Here is a 15,846-nt window from a genome sequence, read left to right on the forward strand (position 1 = left end):
TGCCGGGGATGAAACGAAAAAGCAGCAAACGCTCGAGTCACTCAAATACTGATCGGGAAAAGAGGCTGCTACAACCGGAGCGGCGGCTGCTACAACCTGAACAGCGGCGACGGCGGCAGGGGTAACAGCGGTGGCAGCAGAAGCCGCCACCACCACCGCTGGACCCTGGAGCTTGGAGTCATCAGCTGTGGCATCTGGGGAGGAGAGAGCAGCAGCAGCAGCAGCAGCAGGAGGATCTGCTGCCTCCGCTGCCGCCGCCGCCCCAGCTGCTGCCACCAAAGGGGACTGGTGCCATCCTCTGCCCTTTCTCCTCACTACCATGTACAGTGTGCGCTGCAAAAAGAAGCGGAGAACCATGCAAGGACACCGTTACTTTTCTCTCCCTCTGGCCAGTCCCTTGGCAAGTGTGACTGACCAGGGGGAAATGGTGTGAAGAAGGAAAAAAAAAAGGAAAAAAAAAAAAAAGGAGGAACTGGGAGGGGGAGGGGAGGAAGAAAAAGAAACGAGGTCGGAATCTGTATTTTTCTCCTTTTTTTGCAAAGAAACCAGAGGAGGAGGCTTGAACGTGTGGCTGCTGCGGTTAGGGAGAAAGTTGATGCCTATTTCAATGAAAAGTGTGAGTACCAGCTGGGTATGCGTGTAAGAAACGCGGAGAGGAACTGGAGCTGTCCATTATAAGGAGACTGTTGTGTAGTGGGGTTTATGAGTGTGTGTGTGTGTATGTGTGTGTGTGTGTGTGTGTGTAGTGCTTGGTGAAGCTGACCGTCACGTTGTCAGCGAAAAGCTGTCTGTGCAGCCCTCTCTCCTCCCTTCGCCCCCCTCCCACGCTCTCCCTCCTTGCCTTGCCCCTCCCTCACGGTTTCTCTTCGGCTCGCCCTCCCCCCCCCTTTCCTCTCCAGTCTCTTTCCATCGCCCCTCGCTCTCCCTCTCCTTTCCCTCCCCCCCCCCCCTTCTGCCTGGTTCTGGGGAGAGCGCCGAGAAGAGCAGCTCCTGGAGCCCCTAGGACCTCCTCCTTCGTCTATGTGTGTGTGTGTGGCGGTGGCAGTAGAGGTGGCGGTGGCGGTGGCGGCGGCGGCGGCGGTGGCGGCGGCGGTAGCGGCAGCGGTGGTGGTGGCTGTGGTGGTGGTGGCGGCTGTGGTGGTGGTGGCGGCTGCCGTGGAGGCTCCTTGTGTGTGGTGGTGTTTGTGTGCATTCCTTATCCAACCTCCCCAACTGCATTGCTTGCCGCCTCTGGTCTTTGCTTCAGCTGCACACAGGCAGCACACACCCCAAATAGACATTTTTAAGGGTGACTACGATGATTGGGCCCTGGAGATATAAGAATGAGTAAGTATGAGGTTTACTTTTTTTAAAAAGGCGACTTTCTTTTTTTTTGGGGGGGGGTGACTCCCCCTCCTCTCACATCACCCTTTCCTCCCTCCTTTCTTTTCTTTGGGGCGGGGTGGGGGAGGGGTGGGAGTAGGGGAGGAATCTCTCTCCCTGTAACTCTGGGTGCCGCTGCCCCGGCGGCGGTTACTGCTGCTGCCGCTGTTCACTTTGGTAGCAGTGTCCGGCCAGGGTTTCCGCTGCTGCTGTCGGCGGGACTGAAAGCTCCTTAGTGCAGAATATGCAGTGCGGTAATCCAGGGTCTGAACTCTTTGGGGGGGGTGAACCAAAAACAGTACCTCCCTCCATTTCCACCCCCAATTAAAAAGAACAATGTGAATCTCTCAGATCAGAGAAATAGCTATGCACAGGGGCATTTAAATCCAAGTTGTGTCCCCGGGCCAGAATTTCAGCCTTCAAGATCACATTCAACTTTATGTTCTTATTTTTCTATCTCCTTAGGAGGAAGGAGGTTGTGATGAGGTTGGAAAAGCTCCTAGACCCTTATTAGTCCTTATTGAATTAAAGTTGTAAATGACTGCGAGTTTAATACTGATCCGGTATATTTCGCAATGATCTTGGTTTTTTGGTTTTGGGGGGAGAGGGAGTGGAAAGGGTTGGGGAGGGCAAGGAGCTGGGTAGGGGGAGGGGAGCAAACACCGGCTGAATGGATGAATGGATTTGATGGAGCGGAGAAAAGAAATTTCAAGGTAAATGTTTTGCTTTTATAGAGGGTGTCTGTGCTGCCTTTAGCAGTAAAGCGCTTTGCTTTTTGTGATTCCGAGCTAGTGAATACTTGAAATGTGCAATAATAATGTGTCTTCAAATGTCTGCCTGAATACACGTAAATGTATATGTATGTATCTTTGCACAAGTACATACACACACACACACATATTGAAGAGTTCTTTCTGACGTGTACAAAGTGTGAAGTATACTGCTCTGGATCTGTGTCACAAAAATCTCTTTGCAGTAATGAGATTTAGTTTCGGGGTACTAGTCTGAACATCAGAGTTCAATTATAAGTATTAAGGCTATGGCAAGACTGACCAGAGAAAACACAAGAACATAATGTTTTAGGGTGGGGGGAAAGAGAAAATGGGTTATTTCTCTTCCCTCACTAACCCAACCAATGCAAAAATGCATAGACATTCCTCTCCCTATTTTCTTCCTCTCCCCCCCCCCCCCCTTCGTGTTTTTAACATCCACAAGTAGAAAGTAGGAGGAAGCGTCAAGGAGACGGGGGTGGGGTGGGGGTGGGGGGAGAAGAGTGGAGAGGAGGAAATCGGATTTGTTTCTGGCTAGATGAAATTCGGGTATTAAATCACTGACGTAGGTCACTGGGTAGTTCTCTTCTTTTTCTTCTTTCTAGTTGGGCTTTTAATCTGCCCAGGTGTCTTCTCCCTAGAAGGATGAAGATCACTGACAGCTATCGGTGCTTTATAATAAGCAACTCCAATGCGCGGAATGTTGGTAAGGAGGTATTTCCATGAGATCCCTTTAGAGCTCTCCCCTGCTATCAAGCTAGTTTTTAATAAACATTGAAAGTACATGCAATCAGATACGGCTGAGGCTTTGGTAACAATCCCAGAGATTTTACCGTTTGGACAGATTCTAGACGAGTGATTAGAATGTTCCCTTTAACTGAAGGCAGCTATAGGTATTCAAGAATTGCTGGTCTTCTTAATCTTTTATAGTCATTCCATCGTTTGCAACTATTTCTGCAGCTTTGAGTCTCAATATGGTAACATTGCTACCATGATCAAAGATGGAAAGTCGACAAGTAAGCACTCCCGGGAAGTACTGTTAAGTGGTGCAATTAGAAGGTTGATGTGCTTAATAGCGTTATTGGAAAAGTCTATCATAAAAATGAATGTCTTTATGTGTATGTATGTATATACACATGAATACACACATACATCTCTCCTACGTCGACTTGAAGCTCTCTATAAGATATTAATTAGGTTATTATTTAAGAGTTGATCAGGGATTATTTTACTGCATTAATTTACCTTTTTTTTTTTTTTTTTTTGTCTTTTGAAAAGTATCCTTTGGGTTTCTACACAGACATTTACAACAATTGTCTAAAATAACCAAAATCCTGTATGTAGCGCTTTTACTTGGGGTGGGGGGGAGAAGGGGGGCGGAGAAGACTTGTGGGAAAGACCTCACTCGTGCGCTGTTCACCAAAGTGGTTCTGAAAAAAAAAAGAGGGTTAGGTAATAGGTGAGGTGGGAAACCTCATAAAATGGTGCTCTTTTTCTCTTAAATTAAAGCCGTGAAACTGAACTGACAGCCATTTTATGTATGTTTATGGGTTGATCTTGGGGGATTGGAAGAGGGAAGCAGATAAAATCCTGAAATGGGACAGTATCTAATATGACCTTATCTTTGAAAACATATCTTTCACTCAGAGTTGCAAATCAATCCTTTAATCACTGACAGTTTTACAAAGTCTGGGAATTTAGATGTGTTTCTATATTTTTCTAGTCTTTATCAACAACAAATAAAGACCAAAAAAGAGACCCTATAAAACAACCTTCTTTTTCCAGAGTGTAGACAATATATATATATATATATATATATATATATATATATATATATATATAAAATAAGACCAACACTCCTGTTTTAAAAAAAATGATCATATTCTGTTGTTTTCTTTTGTTCTCCTTACAGGAGGTAAAATGTACCCTTGTTGCTCCACATTAACTTTGGAACAGGATCTCAACAGAAAAATGCATATCTGGATGCTGCAGACTATAGCGTTTGCTGTAACATCTCTCGTCTTTTCGTGTGCAGAAACCATCGATTATTATGGGGAAATTTGTGACAATGCATGTCCTTGTGAGGAGAAGGACGGAATCTTAACAGTGAGCTGTGAAAACAGGGGGATCATCAGCCTCGCAGAAATCAGCCCTCCACGATTTCCAGTCTACCACCTCTTGTTGTCTGGCAACCTTCTGAACCGTCTCTACCCCAATGAGTTTGTCAATTACACTGGGGCTTCAATTTTACATCTAGGGAGCAATGTCATCCAGGACATTGAGACAGGGGCATTTCATGGGCTTCGAGGTTTAAGGCGATTGCATCTGAATAATAATAAACTGGAACTACTAAGGGATGACACTTTCCTTGGATTGGAGAGTCTGGAGTATCTACAAGTCGATTACAATTACATCAGCGCCATTGAACCTAATGCTTTTGGCAAACTGCACTTGCTGCAGGTGCTGATCCTCAACGACAACCTTTTGTCGAGTTTACCCAACAACCTTTTCCGTTTTGTGCCCTTAACGCATCTGGACCTTAGGGGCAACCGGTTGAAACTTCTGCCCTACATAGGGTTGTTGCAGCATATGGATAAAGTTGTAGAATTACAGCTAGAAGAAAACCCCTGGAATTGTTCTTGTGAGTTGATCTCACTCAAAGATTGGTTGGACAGCATTTCCTATTCTGCTTTGGTAGGGGATGTGGTTTGTGAGACTCCTTTCCGGTTACATGGGCGGGACTTGGATGAAGTATCGAAGCAGGAGCTTTGCCCAAGGAAACTCATCTCGGACTATGAAATGAGGCCCCAGACACCTTTGAGCACTACTGGGTATTTACACACCACCCCAGCCTCGGTCAATTCGGTGGCCACCTCTTCCTCTGCTGTTTACAAGCCTCCCCTGAAGCCCCCTAAAGGGACCCGCCAACCCAATAAACCCAGGGTACGCCCCACCTCGCGCCAGCCCTCTAAAGACTTGGCCTACAGCAACTATGGCCCCAGCATCGCCTACCAGACTAAATCGCCGGTGCCTTTGGAGTGTCCTACTGCGTGCTCTTGCAATCTGCAGATTTCTGACTTGGGCCTCAATGTTAACTGCCAGGAGAGGAAGATAGAAAGCATCTCTGAGCTTCAGCCCAAACCCTACAATCCCAAGAAGATGTACTTGACAGAGAACTACATCACAGTCGTTCGTCGGACTGATTTCCTGGAGGCGACAGGGCTAGACCTGCTGCATCTTGGAAACAATCGCATCTCGGTAATCCAGGACCGTGCTTTTGGGGATCTAACCAATCTGCGACGACTCTATCTTAATGGCAACCAGATTGAACGCCTGAACCCAGAGCTGTTTTATGGTCTACAGAGCTTGCAGTATCTTTTCCTCCAGTATAATATTATCCGAGAGATCCAGGCTGGGACCTTTGATACAGTCCCTAACCTACAGCTTTTGTTTTTAAACAACAACCTCTTGCAGGCCCTACCCGGGGGCATTTTTTCCGGCCTCACGCTGCTTAGGCTAAATCTAAGGAGCAATTACTTTTCTTCCTTGCCTGTGAGTGGAGTGTTGGATCAGCTGAAATCTCTTATTCAGATCGACTTGAATGACAACCCTTGGGATTGCACTTGTGACGTGGTGGGCATGAAGTTGTGGGTAGAACAACTCAAAGTAGGGGTACTTGTAGATGAGGTCATCTGCAAGGCCCCCAAGAAGTTCGAGGAGACCGATATGAGGTCTATTAAGTCGGAGCTTTTGTGCCCAGACTATTCTGATGTGGTGGTTTCTACACCTACTCCCTCCTCCATACAGATTCCACCACGAACCACATCCTTGCCCTCCACAGTCAGATTCAACAGCACGGGTGCCACTGCTGGGGGTGGCTCTAGCAACAGCGCTTCTTCAGTCCCCTTGTCTGTGCTGATCCTCAGCTTGCTGCTTGTCTTCATCATGTCAGTTTTCGTGGCTGCTGGGCTCTTTGTTCTGGTGATGAAAAGGAGAAAGAAGAACCAGAGCGATCACACCAGCACCAACAACTCCGACGTGAGTTCCTTCAACATGCAGTACAGTGTGTACAGTAGCAGCGGGAGCAGTAGCCACCACCATTCACATACTCACCACAGGGGCCCAACCCTCCCTAAAGTCAAAACTCCCGCGGGCCACGTGTACGAATATATCCCACATCCACTGGGCCACATGTGCAAAAACCCCATCTACCGTTCCCGGGAGGGCAATTCCGTGGAAGATTACAAAGATCTGCACGAGCTCAAGGTCACCTACAGTAGTAATCACCACCTGCAGCCTCAACAGCAGCAGCAGCAGCCACAACAGCCACAGCCTCAGCAGCAGCAGCAGCAGCCGCAGCAGCAGCTGCAGCTACAGCAGGGAGATGAGGAGAGGCGGGAAAGCCACCACCTGCGGAGCCCCGCCTATAGTGTCAGTACCATTGAGCCGAGGGAGGAGCTGCTGTCACCCATGCAAGACGCTGATCGCTTTTACAGAGGCATTTTAGAACCCGATAAACACTGCTCGGCTACCACGGCTGGCAGTAGCCTCCCAGAATATCCTAAATTCCCTTGCAGCCCTGCTGCCTATACTTTCTCCCCCAACTATGACCTTAGGCGCCCCCATCAGTACTTACACCCAGGGGCTGGGGACAGCAGGCTCCGGGAAACGGTGCTCTATAGTCCCCCGAGTACTGTCTATGTAGAACCCAACAGGAATGAATATCTGGAATTAAAAGCAAAACTAAACGTTGAGCCGGACTACCTCGAAGTGTTGGAAAAACAGACCACATTTAGCCAGTTCTAAAGGCAACAAACTCCCCATAGAGCATTTGTATTTAAAACAAACACACGAACAAGCAAACACATGATGAACCGGTTTGATTGATTGTGTTGTTTCAACGTTTAGGGTGAAGTGCCTTGGCACAGGATTTTCAGCTACGGCGAATGATACTGAAAGGGTGTGCAATTTCATTTTATTTTTACAAGTAGGAAATGTTTGCATAAGCTGGGCACAACTCTTGCTCTTCTTGTGTCAGTGGGGGAAAGAGGAGCTGTATGGAGGGCCATTTCTTCAGGTGACTTAAAGGTCGATGAAGTTTTTTGGTGGTGGGGAATACTTTTGTTTTTCAAAGACTGAAGGGCACAGATTCCCCCTTTCCTCCTCTGATCCTTCATTCCTTCCCCCTTTAAGCCATGGGTGGTTATAAATGGCTTTTTTGGAGAGAGATTAGCACACCCCGGATTTAATACAAGGTTTCTTTTCTTTTCTTTTTTTTTTTTTTAAAGGATGTTTGTATGCTTTCTGGACATTTGAATTAAAAAAAAAAAGAATTATGATCTTGAAAAAGATCAGTATAGATGTGGAAAGAAAACATTAAAGAGTGCAGAGCTATATGATCCATAACTGGTTAGTCAAAATAACTTATTGATGAAATATAAAAATATTTTATTGTAGCACCTATTTTTATATACACATTTCCATTTCTCTTTCCTTCACTATTTTAGTCTATGATTTGTTTGGAGCTTTATTTCCAGTGCTAAAGTGGCATCAGGAAGGCATCTAATCCTAAAATTTCCAGTATAGATGACTAAATTTTAGAAGACAATCCAATCCACACAATTGGGTCTGCATTAAAAAAAAATAATTACTGCTACTTCCTCAATATATTAAAACATTATCTATTTGGAAAATTTGGACTAACTAGTGAGGGATATATGGAAATTGTAGGTTTCAAGTGAGAGAGAAAGAAGGACTCTTTTCATCTAACCAACCAAAATATAATAATTTGACTACTATTGTAGCTAATTTCTGATTGTTTTGGCAAATACAGTTGAATTTGTCCATTTGTGGACTGGCACCTTAAAACACCAAAAGATGGACTGTGCAAATTTATATATGATCTTTACCCCTTTGGGCAGCAGGCAATGATAATGAATTACCATAAATCTGGATCACTGTAAGATGGGGCTACTGGTGTCTCATATATATCTCAGCACATGAAATTTTAATAGTTTATGAATACATACTTGATAACTATTTCAAATATGAGAAAATGAAGTAATAATTACCTGGAGTCCAAAATATCTAAACCAGAGACCAATGAATCTCCAATTTTAATCAAGATGGAGGATATAGGAGCTAATCCACTAGGCATAATTTAAACAATTCCTTGAATACTTATGAGGAGTTAAAACACTATAATCATCAGTTCTGAGCTTGAGGGAGCTAGAAATTTCTAAATGTGTCACTAATTTGCTTATTGGTGAAATTTTAAATTTACATTTTGTTTCCATTCTTAAGTGTTCATTTAATACATGGAACAGGGTAAGTAATGTTGCTTTACACAAGTTTATTGAAATTCTATGTAGGCTCTCATGATTGTTTTTTTTTTTCTTATTCAGTCATCAGTTTGCCATTGTGTCCATATTTCAAATTATATAAATTTATATTCAAAGGTTGTAATGAATCTTGTGACTGAGTTTGAAGTTTACTTTTAAGTGTTCAAAATACAGGTGACTACATATCTGCTATATATTAACCTTGGGACAACATTTAGCCAGTACATTGGTCTTTGTCTTACAGGGCTTAACCTGCTTGTTTGAGGTAATTTGGATTGTAAAGGTTTGTAGATTTCATTCTGTCTTTGGTGTCTCTCTCAACCAATAACCTTAAATGAAATGTGTCAAAAGATCAAGGGTAGTCCATGAACCTGAATGTGCAAGAAGCACTTTACCCACAATGAAGCATCATCCACCAGTGAGTAAATCGACAGTAATTAATTGAATTTAGAATAAATGGGTAGTCATATCTTCCCTGAGGAAAAATAAAACAAACAAACAAACAAATAACCAACTTTCCAATCACTCAGTTCAAAAAAATAAAAAAGCTAAAATCTCATACTACCTCTTCTAATATCAGTATACCCCTATATCTCCTTTTATTTTTAAAGCATTTTTTCCTTTATATACATGTTTAGCAAGGGGGAGGGAGCGGTTTTATGCTAAGATCATGAAAAAAAAATTCCTCCTCATTTGTCTACTCAGTATTTGATTCATTATTAGGAAAGAACAATGAACAATATTATTTGGTATCATAATGGAAATGTGTGTAGTTTTTTTTCCCTTTTAAATAAAAGGTATAAATCAAAATCCCTTACTCTTTCATTATCCTGAAATACTATAAAGTTCTGTGAAAAATTGGATGGAACTGGAAAAGAAGATTCTCAACAAAATTAAGCTTTGTTTAAAAATGAGTATTTGTGTATTTATGTGTGTGTGTGTGTAAACATATATATATATAGATATATATATACACATGCATATATGTGTATACACAGAAAAACAGAGATAAGAATGACAAGGGAGACATAATAATAGTGGGCAAAAAATAAAAGCACTTCCAAAAGATGATATATAAATTTAATCTTCCAATATTTCTAGAATGTTGCATTGATTAGAATCTATTTTGGTCAAATCTCATTATTTAGTACTTCTCTACTGATTTTTTAATTTAAAGTAACAATTTCTACCCCTACCAATACCTAACATTATATTTTCCAAGGTTTCCAAATTTTATCATGGAATTATCCAATATATTAATGATAAAAGAGCACCTTGTCTGCATCTCGTAACTCTCTTTTGCTTTCCATGCATCTGTATATGTATTTTAATGCCAAGAAGGAAAGAAGGGTAAGCTATAGCTATATGGTTGAGGAAAATAGCAGTAGTAAAGAACTAGAAAGTGGCTTTCAATATAATATGTAACATGAGAAAGAATAATCTTTGATTGAATTATTTTCATGTTATAATATAATAAGTTAGCTACAAGACATATGCAGTATTTTATATATATAAGCTTTGGATAAGTCACTTAAAAAACATTTATCATATAAATCTTCCCAGGAAGATTTATATAAATGGGAATTTATATAATGGGAAGATTTAATTTTTATTATTCCACATTAATATTTATTGATACTAATAGATAAAGAATGAATCAAGAAGTCTTGTGATTTATATCCCCAGAGTTTTCAAATATAATAGTATGTTGTAGTGTTGCACATCAATTAAGATGTGGGTGCAAGAGAAAATTTTACTTTCTACTGCTTTAATTTTCTGTTTTCTTCTGAAAGAGACTCAGATATATGATTCAATAAAAGGCCCATTCTCTATTTTATCTTAACATTATTTTAATGCAGATACGTAAATTAACTAAGAGAAAGGAATAATGTTCAGCTTCAACTTTAAGTGGGTTACATGCTAATTTACAGCAGCCCTTTGGAGCTAATAAACTATTGACTAAGGTTATGAATTAAACAGGATTCATTTAAAAATAGTACCCATTTGTCCAAGTCTAAAAATACATTTACATTTATTCTCTTCAGGTTAAGCTCTGATATTAGAATCAGGGCTTTTCATTCAGGCCAGATACATACCAAATGAAAAATTGAGGCAATTAAGCAGGTAACTTAGTTCCTGTAGTTCTTTCTAAAATTTGGCTCTTTCCCACCCTCCACTCCACCCCCCCCAAAAAAAAAAAGGAAAAAAAGGAAAATAATATTAATTATATGATGATGTATAAACAAATATGACTCAGACTAACTTTAATTATACATTTAGTTGCACCACTTCATTTTTGTTTTTCCCCCTTCCTCTTTCTCCTACTATGCAGGCCACAGAACCACATTTTTGTATTAAGTAATTCCTTTCTTCAGGGTGAATGGAAGATGAAGGGCAAGATGACTGTTGTTTCTCTGAAATGTCAAAAACTGGTTTACTTCTTTGTTAAAGCTAAATAGATGGTCCCAAAGAGCCATGCAAATGCAACACTATGAACAATAGAGAGAATAAGTTCTCAATTTACATGGTTTATTTATATTTTTCAAATGACCCTGAATTAATACATTTGACCAACTTGCAAAGATGCTACATGTAAACATTTTAAAGTAATGAAGTATTTTTAAATGTAGAATTAAATATTAACCCTAAATAGGCACAAAACACCAGAAACCAAACATTTCTAATAAACATATTTTCAAAAGGAAAAATACACATATATATATATATATATAATGTTGTAAGCATATCTTTATTAAATTGCATTATTATTTTCTTCTAATACACATATATAGGACCCAAAAAGTATTATATTTGATAAAACATCCATCAGTGTCCCTGCAAATCAGACACCCAGGTCATTAAAAGTTGTCTATATAAGTTGAGACTCCTTTTGCTATTTTTATATCTATAAAACTGTAAGTTAATGATTTTTTCATTATTTCTTGAATTGTAATAAGTATTTATGGCTTTACTTGCATATACATGTATATGTGTACATATATGTGTTAGAAAAATTTATCACACCTCCATTTTCAAAGTTAATTTTTTTCCCTCTTGGCAAATTCTGATAACTATGTGATGTCATTCATTCATGGACCACCCTTCAGTAATGTGAGATGAAGGAAAGGGAAAAGAAGAGATTGATACAGCATATTGTCTGCTTGGGTATGAAATATAATCTAATCATTTTTTTCCACTCTTGTTTTTGTCATTCTTTTTAGCTCATGAAAAACAGGCAAACTATTTTGCATTGGAAATGACAGTATTTTAAGGTGGATTATTTTTGTATTACTTTTTAAGAATGGAGAAAGATTTTGCACCTATTGCCTGTTTCATCTGAATGTCAGAGCACTTAGTACCAATTCATATAAATATTGAATTAAACCATTTGTGGTTGAAACAAATTTTCAAGATTTCATAGCATTATTATTTTGAAATTACAAAGGAATAAGTGATATTTTATGAAGTCTCAATCAAAATAAAACTAGAAAGCTCAATAATGGGTTTATTAGGCATTTTCCTATTGGGTAGTATCTAATCTAATCTCATGAATGATTCCCTGAGTTATGTTGAGTAGGAATTTACTTTTACTTTTTAAATAATATTTCCAGGAATCTTTGTAGATCTACATGGAAAAGTTTACTTCTTTATCCCCCCTCCAAAAAAAGTACAGCTTTTTCTTTAATTAAAAGCTTGTTTAAAAGTTGAAATCATGAAATCATATATATATATATATATATATATATGTGTCTGATTTGCAGGGACACTGATGGATGTTTTATCAAATATAATACTTTTTGGGTCCTATATATATTTATAAAGGCCTTTTAATTTCACAAATTTATCTGAAGATCCATGGATTAATTAATGCACTAAGAAAATATTTGCATGTATTTTAAAGCAAAATATTTGCATTCAAATTCTGTGATTTGTATCGATTTGAAGTGTAATACTTGCATAAACATTTCAGTGAGATGTTCATATTTATTTAAAAAAAATAGCATGCAAAATCATGCTTCTTACATCATATCTAATTTATTATGCACATGTCAGATTTTAAGTAACTCAAATTTTTTGTTAGTAAACATCTTTGTACTATAACTTGAATAGCTTCTTAAATATGGTTGATTATGTTTCTATAATAAATTTCACTTGAATAATCAAAATGAAAAGATATAGATAGATAGATTTAGATATATATAAATATATATATATATATCTAAATCTATCTGTCTATCAGTATATCCAGATTGTCAGTAATTGTACACCTGAGAGGCTACATTTTTTCATAAGAAGGAAGATGATAAGAATTATCTTTTAATCAATGAAAATATTTTTATAAATGTATATATTAGTAAGAAATTTTGTGTCCATATTCTTTATTCTTGGATAGAACATTGGAAATATTGTGGACCATATTATAAAATACCCTATATATAAAAATTTGACACTTCAAATTGTGAAGAAATCACATGTGTGTAGATATATTTTATCTTCATATCCGGATACAAATTTCATGCATAATTCTAAATTTCGAATCTTTAAATTTAAATTAATTAAAATCTAGATTTAATTTGCTATTTATTTTGTAAGTATTTATTAAGCTCATTTTATGTATACATATTAGGTAAATATTTATTTTTAAGACTAATATTAATATAACACCAGCATTTAGCTCAGGCAGTGCCTGTTTATTTTAGTGTTTTTATAAGGCATTTATAATTTCAATGCTTAAATTTTACATTTTCCTGTCCAAATTATTTTTATGTCCATTTTTTTTTTATTTGCGTTTTGAGTTTTTCCTTCTCAATCACTTTTGACTTATAAAGTGGTGTTTGTGTTATTGCAAATTTAGTCTCTATACCACATATATTCAACTAATGTTTTTATAAAGTTCAAGTCAACCTGTTTTACTCAATTAAATTTTTTTCCAAATATCTTCTCAGTATTAGCAGTTTAAAACAGTCAAAATCACCTATGTTATTACCAACTGCTTATTTGGTGCTAAAAATCGTACAGTCCAGTGAGAAAACAAAATCATTGCTTTTCTGGATATATTAAATCTGTGCTAATATATTTCATAATTAATTTGATTATTTTAAAAAATATTTCTAAATTTAAATGATATTTAACAGATCAAACCAGGTGCTGAGTTGAAATTCTAAATTTCCTTTAGAAATGAGTTGTTTATTATGAATTTCTTTCTTAAATCCAGTGTGAGCTAATATCATAACTCAGTGTTTTGAAGTAACTTTTTAACAGTATTGTAGTAAGAGGGAAATTAAACATATATATGTATATACATGATTATATAAATATAAATATACATATAATTATAGAAACCTGTGTAATGTATATATGTGTATATTTACGTACACATGTATTATGTATTACACAGCTTTCTATAATCATATTACCATTAAGGCAACTAATGCTACTTTTTTTCAATTATAGAACAAATTAAATGAAATGTATTTTAAAGATAGCATTATTATATAGTGATCAAATCATAATTTTCTATGCATGTTATCATCTTAACTTTGTATGTACTGCTAATAACCATTGCTTATTCTTGGGAAAAAAAAGATGCATTTATATGTTCTCCAAATGTTTCAATTGCACATTTTATAAACATGTTCTCCTTGAATAAAACTAAAACTAGGTCACATAATCTTAGCAATTATAACGTATATCTGAGTTCAAAATTCCATATGTTGCAATGTGTATATGTATATGTGTAAAATATATATGCACACACACATATATATTTACATATATATAAGTATATGTACACATACATATACTAAAAGAGAAATTTCTTTTAGGGCAGTGGTGTCAATTTATATGAATTATATTCATATGAATTATACCCTGTCATCAGTCTTAAGGATTTCTTATCAAATTGATGTGAAACTGTCTTATATTTGAGGACATATTTTGCCTAGGTTCATCATTAAAAAGCAATTCACCTAACTATAATATTAAAAGGTGTGGATTCATTTTGGCAAATTGAAAGCCCTCTGAACTTTAGTCAGGATACCTGTGTTCTAGGCTAGTTCTTCCTTTTATAGCAATCTTGAGCAAATCTCATAAGGTCTTATACTGTTTTTCCTCATCTGTAACATAAGACTATTACTATTAATGTTTTGGGTGGCAGTATTGGTTTTTTGGGGGGGGGTTGTTTGTTTATTTGGTTTGCCACTCAAGAAGTTATTACAATTTTTTTTATTTCACTGAGAGTAACTTCATATTATTCCAGTTCCTGGTCTGATAAAGTTTCTAGGATTGCCTTTCACCTTTCTTTTCTATATACACTATGTACTATAGGCTGTGGTAAATTTGACCAAATAAGTGTGAATACAAGCCCACTTCAGATATGGTATGTAGACATATCTCGCATTACAAAGTTTGATTTGATCAAACTCTTATAGTCTTTAGGGTCTGTATCACATTTGAAAAATAAAAATATTACTTGCATAACCATGAGCATTCATCAACTTTAAGAAAAGCATCTTGTTAAGATTGAATTGTGTGTAGTGAATAGAAGACATGTTATATTTTTAGCTCTGTTTTTTTTCCTGATGTTTAAATCTTAACTTTTATTTCTTTGTATCAAAAATTACATCTGGAATATGATAAGTGCTATTCCTTCTCAAAGCTTGTTGGTAACATGTTGTAAGTGTAAATAATAAGGAAAAGTATTGACAAAGACTTATCTATTGCATCCAGGTTTAAACAACCTTATTTTCCAATTCAATACTGAGTTTCTTAGTGTTCATTGACTATGCCATAATTTCAGGTTATCATTTTGTACATTAAATTATTTTATTTTTAAAATCTTATTATTATGCATTAAATTGATATATTTTCCTATTGTTGAAAAATATTGAACTTATAATGGATAATCATCCCCAAATCAATTTGAAACCATGTTGTTAAATGTGATGTTTTAATATATACAATTTGATTAAGAGGTCAGATTATATTCGTTAACTCATAAGAGACAATTAAATTATGTAGTTGATGGAGTACTTGGAGTCAGGAAGACTGGAGTAAGGATCCTGACTAAGGTACCTGATCAAGTCACAACTTCAGAATTTTCATATATTAAATGGGGATAATAACAGCACTTACCTCACAGGGTTGTTGTGAGGATCAAATGAAATAATACATATAAAGTGCTTTACAAAACTTAAAATTTTGTATAAATGTTAGCAATAATTATAGTTTTTCAAAAATTGATATTCAATGTTCTAATTTTATATAGAAGATTATTAAGTATTTAAAATGCTATGCCATAATGGCAAATATTTGAATTTCTATAATTTTCATTTTCTTCTATTTTTGAGATGTGAAACATTTTCTTTCTATTA

At 37.1% G+C, this 15,846-nt stretch overlaps 1 protein-coding gene across 4 annotated transcripts in view; it reads left to right on the forward strand.

Annotated features, from left to right (window-relative positions):
* The first annotated feature begins 367 nt into the window (after positions 1-367).
* Positions 368-15,846, forward strand: part of SLITRK5 (SLIT and NTRK like family member 5) — a 31,060-nt gene continuing 15,581 nt past the window's right edge. The window contains exons 1-3 of one of the 4 annotated variants that reach the window (XR_004232836.1): positions 368-616; positions 2,738-2,838; positions 4,045-7,092. Coding sequence is in view for 3 of the 4 variants with exons in the window: in XM_003765800.4 (XP_003765848.2) it covers positions 2,778-2,838; positions 4,045-6,938 (2,955 nt within the window). In the remaining variant the exon portion in view is untranslated. Of the gene's footprint in view, positions 617-1,138; positions 1,327-2,737; positions 2,839-4,044; positions 7,547-15,846 lie in introns of those variants that run through there. The other 3 variants (XM_003765800.4, XM_031958550.1, XM_031958549.1) reach the window with 3 other exon arrangements.

Source organism: Sarcophilus harrisii, chromosome 3 (assembly GCF_902635505.1).
Source record: "Sarcophilus harrisii chromosome 3, mSarHar1.11, whole genome shotgun sequence".
Classification (NCBI taxonomy): domain Eukaryota; kingdom Metazoa; phylum Chordata; class Mammalia; order Dasyuromorphia; family Dasyuridae; genus Sarcophilus; species Sarcophilus harrisii.